Below are 12766 nucleotides of genomic sequence, written 5' to 3' on the forward strand. Positions count from 1 at the left end.
ATTTAGAGGAGGTCTTTGCTAAATCCGAGCAGTTTTGCTTGATCTGGAGGAGGTTTTGGCTTGATACAGAGGAGGTTATTGTGTCCGTCATGTGGAGGTTGTGGTCTTTGTCAAGCATCCTATTTCAAGCTTTTTATCACCACGACAAATTTCTTATTAAAATGTTATTATAATATTTAACAATTAAACAGATTCAGAATTGAATGAAATGAGTCAGAATCACAGTTTTATTTTGGTTTAATGAAGCTCATATATTTTTTTCTTTTCCAGGTTCCATTTAATTGAGAAGTGAAACCTTCCGAATTCTTTCATTTCTTCTTGAACCCTTAAAAAACCCTTTCCTTTGTCCTAAAAACCGGGATAAACTAACTGCATGTGGGTTTTCGCTGTTCTGTATCTTCAGCTCAACCAACTGTTCAAATGTCACAACCAACAGTGAAAACTGTTTCATGAGAACTGTGCACCCTTTTACTGCTGTAGTTGTTGAATGACACTTAAAACCAAATAAATAAAAAGTAAACTGTGTTTATGTGCACTGTGTTTCCAACATAACAGGGTTTTCAAAAGTGTTTCTACAATCAAATACACATTATAGGCCAAAAAATTAAGAAATTGACCGTCATCGATATGAACGGCGTCAAGAACCACTGGACGAAAAATGTAATCTAAAAAATTTAAAAAAAGGTTGATTTTGGGTGTCTGAGACAACCAAACAACTTTATTATTTATATTGCATTAATATTTCCCTCACATTCAAAATGTTGAGCATTAATTACATTTATTTAGTTGAATGAATCAAATTTGGAAGGTAAATATTTTCCCACAGTAATGTAATAATGTAATTGGTTTACACATTTTATTATTTATTATTTATCCGTGAAGTCTTCCCCACTTCATGGATAAATAATAAAATATTCATAACACACATCAGATGGAACTTTTATTATATTGTTTGTATCTTAACTGTAATAACTGGATTTTAAATTCATTTAATAACATTAAAACAGATTTTATTTTAACAGTGTTATAATACAATACACTGTTATAACAGTGTACACTCTGTAATAATTAAAGTACATAGTAATAACTTGTAATTTATAAAAATACCTTTACCAATAATTTATACTTTGCGTAGAATTGCACTTTGTCTATTCGGTATGTTTTACTACATACTGCTCTGTATTTTTGGGCTATTTCTGTGTATTTGGCTACTTTTATTTTAATTTTATTAGTATTTTATATATATTTTTTTACATTTGTTTTGTTTTATTCATATTTTGTTATTCATCTTTTAAGCTTATTGTCTGTATAGAAATCCGCCAATCCTCACAGTGACACATTTATTGCATGTTAAAATGTACTTGGTGGAATAAACCGAGGCCTTTAATCCGTCAGATCTTCATCGCCTCCCTTGCCGCGGGGTCAAATTCTGGGATGGATTTTGGTTGATTGTTTGGGTCAGGTGAAAGTGTGGAAGCCGGCCTTGCTGTGCAGGGCCAGGCCCTCGTGGCCCCTGAACTCCTCTGCGATGTGGTCAAAGGTTCGGCCCCGGGTCTCGGGGAGCCGGAACCACGTGAAGACGAAGGCGAACAGGGCCGCCGCCATGAAGAGGAGGTAGACGAAGGCTCCACACAGCTTCTGTTCAGACAGCGACGAAGAAGGAGCGAAGAAGTCAATACAAAATCAGTTGAAATAACTGGAGAATTTGGAGTCTGTCATGAGCACAGTGGTGCAAAGTGAAGATCTGTAAGATTATTATATTGAAAATAATTCCACATCTGATACTTTACAAGAAAAACATTCAATGTATTTCCATTCTGCATGCACTCCTCTTTATGCTGTTTCCATTGTGTGTGGCGGGGTCCGCCACACCTTTCCTAGCAAAAAGTTCACTGCGGGCACATGACAGTTGTAACATCAGGGCAAACCTGGATGTTGAAAAATTGTTATAACCGTTCGCAGTGTCAAATGGAATTCTGCAATTGGCTTTCTTTGTAGTGAAATTCACTGATGCAACACTTAAAGCACGGCACAAAACTGATTCACTGCCGGGTTATATTTTCAGCCAAAAAAATAAATATCTTGCTGGATTTTTTTTTTTCACTTTTTCTCGATAATCTGTAAACAGTCGTTTGTAAAAATACTTTTCCTTAAAAAGGGTTTTGCTTGTGTTTGAATGTAATGCATGTGATGTTTAATTAATGTCTGATGCGAAAATAGGAATAATAAAGGGGATAATCAAAATATAGTGTGACACAATATCAGCCGACAACATGGTCATGGAGGGGGTTTAAAGGCATGAAGTGGTCGGGGATGGGGGCCCCAAAATGTCGCCACGTAAATAATACAAAGCAACTGTGCATAAATTATTATTCAAATAGAGTGGATTCATTATTTGGCCCCCGGGTGCCCCACTCACAGGGGAATGTGCCTCCTCAAAAAATAATTAAAAATATAAGCTTGAGGACACATTACAATCTGCGTGAATTCATTGCCATCTAGAGGGGTGTTACAAACTGTATGTAACACCACTCTATATGGGGCAACTTCAATTCAAAATAGTTATATTTGCATCACTAAATGCTAATACAGTAAGTGCATAATAATTGCATATGGTGTATATTTTATAGTATATGCTTTTATTTAACCAGATACATTAAAATTCATCAAAGTTACTGTCTGGTCGACTTGCCAGGTTATAATTAAGCCGGATTCCCCCTGGATCATGGTACAGTTGTCACTCAAACAACAAGGCAGGACTAAGTGGCTGAGACCCACCAGTAGTGGAGGGAAGAGGAGGGCCAGGATGAACTTCCCTCCCCAGTTGAGCATACTGGTGAAGGCCATGGCGACGGGCCGGCCCGGCTGGTCGAACAGCTCTGCAGCGATGAACCAGGAGATGGGACCAGGACCCAGCTCGTAGGCCGAGACCAGGCCCAGGACCACCAGGACCTGCAGGCTGCGCAGGCTCGGGACCAGGGGCTGGCAGGGGGTGGAAAGTATGAATAACACTGGAAAAATATAAATATACAAAAAAAAATACAAATAAAATAATAAATACTAGTAAATAATACAATACATTATTTTTTTATGAAACAAAAATATTATTAAATATTACAATACATAATTTCCATAGAATATAAACAATAAAATCAAATAAAAATGTATGCAATAATGTCCACTATTTAAAGTTGTTGAAATGTGCTGTATTATGGCCTAATATGCCGGTATAATATAATATATGTATAGTCATATTGTAAAATAAATGTGTGTAATAATATGCAATGATAGTAAGAGTAAAAAATACTAGTAAATCATACATACAATATTTACAATAAAAAATGAAAATTAAATATAAAAATGTATGCATTGTGAAGTAATGATAGTGAATGATAGTAATAACTCAATCATCGAGTAAATCCTTACATTGATTGTTTAGGAAACAATACTTATGTTTTTAATCCTCAAAGCCAAGTTATAATTTTGTCTAAAAAATGACATATTGAGATATTTTGCGTTGATGACAAAATTATTTTGTGTGATAGAAGTTAAAATTATTACACAACGTTTAGCTCCTATTGGTCATTTTACTAATAGAGTCATTCCACTTCTCAGATTACCGTAAATACCCTTATATTCATAATTGGTCATCTGAAATTACAATTATTTGTCGAATATCTTTGTTGATAGACGTGTTGTATGAAAGTCGTAGCACCCTCCGGGTGGTGCTGTAACAGCGTGTACCAGCACTTCAGTGGTGCGTTTTATAAGGAGAATAATGTCACCAGCAGTGAATCCACGATGGTCATCAGCAGGTTACAAGCTGCAATGGAGAGGAAGCCAGTCAGCAGCAGCTTCCTCCGCCCTGCTCTCTCCATCAGGAAGAACTAGAGAGAGAGAGAGAGAGAGAGATAACTACGATGTACAAACATCTGAATCAAAGGTGGAACAGGTGTAGGTGACATTTCTCTGATATTAGAGTGTAAATTTGACAGGTAGCTCTGGTTTCCACATAAGATTAGATAACACTTTATTAATCCCCTTGGATAACACGTGAGATGAAATAAAAATAAATATAAATAACAGACATACATGATTTTTCCAATAATCCCATCTGAGACCCCACCCCCCCTCCCCCATCGAAGACTTTTTTCCATGTATTTATTCGCGATCACTGCTCAAAAACAGGAAAATTGCCCAAATTTGCAGACATACAGTATACACGTATATCAAATTAAAGTCAAGTTGACGCTCCATTGAGAAGCATGGGTCCTCTGCAATAATCGCAACAAGTAATTAATATTAAACATTTCTGTTTTCGGAAAATTCCAACTTTGCGTGTATCTCCAGCCTGCCTAAGGCCCTCTTCACACCCGATCCGACAAACGCCAAGAACCAACTGGAGGTCGGCTCATTCCGATGGAGGGTCACATTCCGGGCGCTACGAGCTGGGATCAGCCGCCGTCCGGCTGAGGCTCCGGGACGCGCTGGCGCTTCACAAGCCATTTTAAAATTGATTCCTGGATGCCGTCGGGACAGTTCCAAAATATGCCGACACACCTCAGCGTTTTAGAATGTCATTGTTCTAACGAGGTCTTCAACCAACACTGACGTTCTTGCACTATTCGTTTTGTCATTCGTGTTGTTTTACTTTTAATTGTTCTGCCCAACTCCATCATCGAGGAACGACGCTCCGCCCCTCAACGCGTCCCCGGGAAAAAAAACAAAATGAAGTCGGAATGAAATGAAACGGCTCGGGGAGTCACGTCCGTCGAGCGTTTCGTCGGAATGGGGCTTAAAACGAAATGAGTAAGTGTGGAAGAAATTCCTCCGCGGTGATCGGCGAGGCTGATCTGCCCGCTACGAGAAAACCCAAAAAACTGAGAACATTCAAGATTATTTATCCTGCGGAATAAAGAGGGAAGGTTCAGTCCCGCTCCAAAGCGGCGTTCTGACCAGTCTGATCTCGTTTCTGATGAAGAGGGTCAGAGGTCATCTACAAGTCCGTGCCCCTCAACCGTCTCCCTGGACGCCAACCTCAAACGGTCAATTCACAGGAAGGTAAACGGCACCGAATGTGATCTGGTTCTTCCATGTCAGCATTGACATTGTGGAGAGAAAGAACATTTCTCTTTAAATAAAGTGGGGGGGTTCCCGGGAAAACAGGGACAAAGTTTAAAAAAAAAAACTCCCCCTCTGGAGGTGGAGGCCTTTGTCAAAACATTCAACATTCAAAACAAATGATCGTAAGCATTTTTCTCTCGCACAAGTCGCGCACGTCAAACAATGACGTCGCTAATGTCACCCATCGCTATTCGCGCCGGATGTCACCATGTTCGCCAGAGTCGACAAATCTCTTGAAACCTCCAAATGAATTGGGTTTTTTTAAGCGGGGGGGGGACCCAAAACCCCTGCCCCGCTCCCCCCTCTGTCGTATTTTGCGACGCAGCGACCCAGGCGCAGCTCCCGCCGCGAGGCCGGAAAAGCCGTGCCCTCGGGGCTGAAGCCGAGCCTCGTGGGGGTGAGGCCCAGACTCGTGAGCGATTCCTGTTCGGCTTTGTTTTCTGTTCGGATTTTTCGACCCACACTCTGGCCGTGAACTCCGCCGACGGAATCAAGCGAGAGGCGAGTCGGCCGCGTCGAACGACTCCTGTTTCGCCGAGTCGCTCGTCGGTAACCGAGTCTTTAAAAAAAAAAAACCCCCACGCAAATAAATAAATAAACAAAGAGTCGCGCCTTTCGTCACTTCCTCTTATGTTTCCGGTTCTTTTCCCGCTGAAAGTCGCTGCTGTTTAGGTCACTCACTGCCACCAGGGTGAAGGTCACGTTGACGGCCCCCACGCCCAGGGTCAGGAACTTGGCCTCGTCGAAGCGGCTCTGGAACATCTTGGTGGAATAGTTGATGATCTGGGGAGGGAGGGAGGAAGCGTCTTTCTCAGTCGACCTGCTTACTGGGACGTGCCCAACTCCGCTCCCTTCATCAGTTTGTTTGTTTTTTGGGGGGGGAATCCGAACGCACCGGCCCAGAAACTGCGGCGCGTCAGGCTGCAAGGTCCGGACGACGCGGTGAATAAACAGCATCAGTGGCCGCGACTTGTGAGGGGATCTTTTTCTTTGTTTCTAAAAAATAAGGACGGAAATGCCTGCACCTTTCTCACCTTATTTTATTTATTCATTGTGTACAGTATTTATATGTTACACCCACTGCCAATACTACTGTACTGCCACTTAGCTGCAGATTTTGCCTTTTAACGCGTTGTATATTTTCAATTTCTCTCGTTTATGTTGGGGTCATTTTTATATATTTTTTCTTTTGTGTTTAGGTTAATATTTAAGACTACCATTAGGTGTACTGTATATTTCTTTATTGTTTATTTATTTTCCTCTACCTATCTTTCTATCCTAAATGACAAACTTTACACACCCAAACACGCGTCCAAACGGCTGATTCACGCATTTCATTTGTGATTCATAACACACTTATTCGTCATGTTTATATATCTTTTTCCATTTATATTTGCAGTGATTTTACTATGTACATACTTTTGTATTTGCAGGGCCGGCCGCTGACATTAACATGCTATGCTGTTGTTTAGGGCGCGTTTCAATGCGGGGAGGCCTCGCTTCGGGCCGAAAGCGATCAGTGAAAGCGATCAGTGAAAGCGATCAGTGAAAGCGATCAGTGAAAGCGATCAGTGAAAGCGATCAGTGAAAGTGATCAGTGAACGCGATCAGAGAACGCGATCCTCTGCGTCTCCAGATCGTTGATGGGTATGCGTCATGGAGAGGGAGGGACCTGGGGGCAATTTTGCGCCTGCCATCTCCGCTCCGCTGCGATCCGTTCCCCCTAATAAATCAAATAAAAACTGTGTATTTATTTGGGATGTAATTTATTTTACTCCGTTTCCTTATTGAACGAAACAAAACAAAAAACGAGGCGGCCCTGTCTATTTGTGAACACAGAATTTTCTATTTTCTTTTTTTCTTTTTCTTCCTTATTTCTTTTTTCTTTTTATTATTTTCTCCCTATTTTAAATTTCTAATTGTAATTCTCCTATTTATTTTTTAGTCTATTGTTTTCTTTATATGTTTTTTTTTTAAATTTTGTTCTCCGTATTTTTTTTCCGATCTTATTCCTTTCTCCGTTTATTTTGTCTTGTATTTATTTCTCAATCTTTTCCCTTCCAGCCACTGACAGCATTAAACCCGGAGAGCTGGCTGCCCAGGTTGACGATGAGGACGATGAAGATGGGCTTCCTGTAGCTGCGCTTCCTGAGGAACTGGTGGAGGGTGGTGCCGCTCGGGCTGTGGGCCGCCTCCTCCTTCATCTCCCCCAGCTCCAAAAACACCCGCTCCGCACTCCCCCGCAGCCGCAGCAGCGCTGGGAATGTCAAAAATATCAAAAAAGAAAAAATAACCATTAGAATGTCGGAGCAGATGAAAGTGGATTTGAATGTCCAGATCTGTGGAGGAGAGTGGGAATATCAGAATGTCATGTCTATAATCACATATAAAAGTGTTCTGTTATTCATGGTTCATAAATGTTTTATGTTGGCACGGAATATATGCTTTTTACTTAGCGCTGTTGATTTATTTTCATATTTTAGGATTTTAATTCCGATAATTAATATTCCGATATTAATTTGTAACTGGTGTTTGATCACCCACCTGCCTCTGCCTCCGCCTCCTTCCCGCGGTTGATGAGCAGGTAGCGGGGGCTCTCGGGGCACAGCGGGAGGACCAGGAACTGGAGCAGGGCCGGGACCAGGGACAGGGACAGCATCATGGCCCAGTGGTGCTCGGTGCCCAGCGCCGTCTCCAGCCCCGCCACCTCCACCACACACAGAGCAACGTGTGAGCAGCAAGCGACAGCCCACAACCTCTCATCAAAGATGGAAAACTCCAGGTTCGGAAAACAAAAGTCCTGTTTCCATGCTTTAGCTGCGGCCTCGCACGGATCCAGTCGGAACCCTGGGTCGAAGCTCAACCCTGGAGTGGAATTCTACCTTACTTCTCGAGGACAGTTCTTCCGATGCTGCCTCGTCTCCAACTATTTGCCGGTGTGATTGTATTTTTCAGATTCATTCCATTCAGGCGGTGTATTTTGTTTATTTTGGCGGAATGCAAAGTGTAAATTATTCATATTTAACTTAAATAATGCCAAATGCCTTGACCTTGTTCTTGTTTTTGTTTTCTTTTACCTTGGACGGCTGTAGCTCAGTAATTATTTTCTGTTTGTCTTGTCTCTCGCTCTCGGAGTGACTCCAAACCCCTGACTCGTTTAAAAGGGCAAATCGCGGGCGAATCAGTCCACCTTGACCGCCGGAAAAACCCTGTAGGATCCTCACGCCCGCGTGTCCTCACCATTCCGACGAAGATGCCCGAGGCGAAGGAGACCTGGTTGAGGGTAGCAAACGCCCCCCGGAGCTCGGTGGGCGACACCTCCTGGATGTAGAGCGGGTTGAGGCTCATGACCAGGCCGCAGAAGAGCCCGAACACCAGGCGACCCACGATCAGGACCTCGAAGGAGCCGCTGGCCCTGGAGGCCGACATCAGGGCGGCCCCCACCACCGACAGAGCGTTCGCGATGAGGATGGAGTTCCTCCTGTCCGGGGAAAATACGTCAGAGTTCAAACAGAACATGAAAGACTAGAATATGAAACGCTGGATTGTCGCACGGCTCTGTGGAATATTCCATTCTGATTGGGCGGCAGCGGCAATCGGCGGTCAGCTATTTCTGGAAAACGACTAGAAATTAATCACGTCTGTCGGTTGCCACGGGCGACCGCCTCTCCACCTGGTTCCATGTCCAACACTCCATAGTTTTTCTTTAGGGTGACTAGTTCACTATGTTCTTTTTGGCCGATATCCGGCCGGGCTCTACCTGCCGTATGAATCCGCCAGGAACTTGACCCCCAGGGACCCGAGCAGGGCCCCGAAGTCCTTGATGCTGACAGACAGCGACCACAGGAAGGTCAGGCTGTGCTCTGGCATCCACTGGTCATGTCTGGATCTCCAGGTGCTGTTGAAGAACTGCTCCATGATCTGTGCGAGACGAGGAGGAGAACCGTTGGTGTTGATCCAGTTGAACTGTGTCACGATCTCAACAATAACAGTTTCACTTTGCCAAACACGGGCTGACGTCCCCCGACCCGCTCTCAGGGGAAGACGTACTGGCGCTTGTCGGATCCAACCGACAGTCACCCGCCCCCTCCATCCCATCCTGCCCTTCCTCGCTACAGTCACCGACTCCTTCCTGTCCCCTGACTCTGTTCCCACTGCCTTGAAGTCTGCCAGAGTCCAGCCTCTAACCGAGGAACCATCCCTCAACCCACCTGCACAGCAGAACTACCGACCGGAGCTGTAGACCAGAACTACAGACCAGAACTACAGACCAGAACTACAGACTTGTGTCCCTTTTGTGACCTGTGTCCAAAACCCGTTCTCTCTCTACCTCTCTCAGAACGACCTCCTCCACCCACTTCAATCTGGGTTCAAGACTCCCCACTCGAGAGAGGGTCTCCTTGCTGTGATAGAGACTCTCCTTGCTGTGATGGAGGCAATCTATGCAATCCCCTGTCGTGCTACATGTCCTTATTTGTCTGCTGCCTTGGACACAGTGACTCACCGAGTCCTATTGTCCTCTCTCTCTGAAGCTGGACTTGAAGGATGTGCAGACTCCTGGGTTGCATCATACTTGGCCAAGCACTCGTACCAGGTCTCATGAGGGTCCTGTCCAAACCGCGGAGTCCCTCAGGGCTCCATCCCTCAGGGCTCCGTCCCTCAGAGCTCCATCCCTCAGGGCTCCATCCCTCAGGGCTCCGTCCCTCAGGGCTCCATCCCTCAGGGCTCCATCCCTCAGGGCTCCGTCCCTCAGGACTCCATCCTGGTTCCTCTGCAGTTCTCCTTGTACTTAATCCCTCGGCGGTGTGAACTCCTCCCCTGGCCTCCTACCCCCTCTATGCAGATGACACTCAACTCTGTCTCGGAAAACACACGTCCAGCTTACAGACACATAGGAACACGTACCATCGCTGCATGTCTTCAAGGAACTAGAACGTGGCTGTCCGGGCACCACCCGAAGCTCAATCTGGACCAGGTGGAGCCCCTCCCTCTCCCTCACACAGACTTCCCCGTAACCATCGAGACACCAACGTATCCCCCTCTCAGACGTCCAGCTCCGTACGCATCACCATGGCGACCAAACGCTCCGCCCGCATCACAGTGATAACAAGCTGTCCTGCTCCACCCGCATCGTTGACACAACTCGCTCCTGCAGCTTTTTCCCTCTACTCACTACGAGCTGCTGTCCACAGAACATGGCCGCTCCTCGCCAGGGAAGCATCAAAGTTCTGGTTTAGGTGCTTCAGACCACCTCCTTCTACATCTGCTTCTATACGTCTACACCTACACCTACATCTACATCTACTCTACATCTACATCTACATCTCCTCTACATCTTCATCTACTCTACATCTACATCTACGTCTAGATCTACATCTACTCTACATCTACATATACATCTACTCTACATCTACGTCTAGATCTACATCTACTCTACATCTACAACTACATCTACTCTACATCTACGTCTAGATCTACATCTACTCTACATATACTCTACATCTACATCTACGTCTACACCTACATGTACATGTACATCTACTCTACATCTACATCTACAGCTACGTCTACACCTACATCTACATCTCTATCTACATCTATGGCTACGTCTAGATCTACTCTACATCTACATCTACTCTAAATCAAACTACGTCTACGTCTACGTCTACATCTACATCTACATCTATGCTACACGTACATGTAGACGTACATGAGCCACCTTGCGTCACCTGACCTGAATACTCAGCTGAATTAATGTAGTGGGTGGTGTAGTGGGTGGTGTTCAAGAACAGCACTGGCGTTGGACGTTTCTAGTGTGAAACATGAACTTGCAAGGTCCTGACAATGGACAACAACGGCTTTTGTGACAAAACATATTTGGGCTCCCAGGGGTGGCGTTCTGAACAACTCAGGACGGTCAGCTTGTGTTTTTAAAGGATGGCGTTTATCTACATCTACTCTACGTCTATATCTACATCTACATCTACCCTACGTCTATATCTACATCTACCCTACATCTACATCTACCCTACGTCTATATCTACCACTACATATGCCCTACGTCTATATCTACATCTACATCTAAACCTACTTCTATATATACATCTACATCTACCCTACCTCTATATCTACATATACCCTACGTCTATATCTACATATACCCTACATCTACATCTACATCTACCCTACGTCTATATCTACATCTACATCTACCCTACTTCTATATCTACATCTACCCTATGTCTATATCTACATCTACCCTACGTCTATATCTACATCTACCCTACATCTATATCGACCACTACATCTACCCTACTTCTATAACTACATCTACACATCTATGAGCAGAAAGACAAGGCCCGGAGCTGGAATGTGACAAGCCATCGTTAAGTTTGTTCAGTGTTTCATGGAGGAGGGAAGAGTACTGTTTTCACACACACACACACACACACACACGCTGACCTTGGCGGGGGCGTTGACGTTCCCCGTGTGGAAGCCGATCTGCAGCGAGCCGAGCACGGCAGCCATGATGGAGGTGAGGAGCACGGCCGTCATGCTGCTCTACGACGAAAACATGAAGCAGGAATGATAATAATCATAATAATAATAGTAATAATAGTAATAATATAAAAAAAACAAATAATTACCACCATAATCATAATGATAATATCAAATAAATGTGAATAATATCAAAATGATAATGACTATGAGTATGATGATTATAATTATGATGATTCCTAGGGATTATGAACGATTAAACATGATAATACGAATAATAATATATAAAAAAATAATAATGGTAATAATTTTCATAGAAATAATAACACTACATTGAAAGACAATTAAATATTAACAACAAAAAAAGGAACAAAAGAAGGAAGACACGAGACCCAAGTACCTACAGTCAGCCCTGCCCTCTGACCCTTGACCTCTGTCCCTGTGTAGATGGTCAAGGGTCTTCTGCAGAGGTCAAGGGTCACAGGTATCATGCTTTCGCAGCCGCACAAGAAACGCTGAATTCAACTTACCGTTCCCCAAATACCATTTTAATTACTAATGAACTCACTAATGTAAGTGTTATTATCATTATATCATTATAGTGTTCATGAAGCATATTCTGCATGTTCTGCATGTTTTGCATTAAAGTGTATAAATGCACAAACCTCCTTGGAATCCATGTTTTTTGGGTGAGATGGGTTTTTCTCCTGTGGGATATTGCTGCATTTATTATTCTCTAGTTTGGCTCCTCTGCTGTGAAAGGCAAACCATTATTTTGGCATTATGACATCTTCAATGTTATTAAACACATTACAATGATGCTGAAGGATTTATAATGTCATTAGAATCAGTTTTATTCGGCAGCATAATACATATGCGAGCGATTTGTTTTATTAGGTTTGGTGCATTTTACGACAGACCATAGGCATTAAAAATAAAAAAGGTCAACAGTCTGAAAATAATTGAATAAAAATAATAATAAAATAAAATGGAATAAAAAGTGAAGTAAAAATTTAAAAATTAAACAAAAATTAAATTGTCAAATATATACAAATGGCCAAAAAATACAAAACAGAAATAGTCTGATAAATAAGATATACAAATATATACAAAATGTGATACTATGCACAGGTTGTGAGTGTTT

At 43.1% G+C, this 12766-nt stretch overlaps 1 protein-coding gene across 1 annotated transcript; it reads right to left on the bottom strand.

Moving 5' to 3' along the window:
* Window positions 1-1458: 1458 nt before the first annotated feature.
* slc2a1c (solute carrier family 2 member 1c) lies at window positions 1459-11679 on the bottom strand (the record flags this gene model as incomplete). Its single annotated transcript, XM_080011977.1, has 9 exons — window positions 1459-1638; window positions 2779-2982; window positions 3786-3887; window positions 5806-5907; window positions 7197-7381; window positions 7669-7831; window positions 8365-8605; window positions 8885-9045; window positions 11587-11679. The coding sequence occupies 9 exons, from the start codon at window positions 11677-11679 to the stop codon at window positions 1459-1461; spliced, it is 1431 nt and encodes a 476-aa protein (XP_079868103.1).
* Between the last annotated feature and the right edge of the window lie 1087 nt (window positions 11680-12766).

The sequence above is a fragment of the Zeus faber genome (genome assembly GCF_960531495.2).
Source record: "Zeus faber genome assembly, chromosome: 13".
Classification (NCBI taxonomy): Eukaryota; Metazoa; Chordata; class Actinopteri; order Zeiformes; family Zeidae; genus Zeus; species Zeus faber.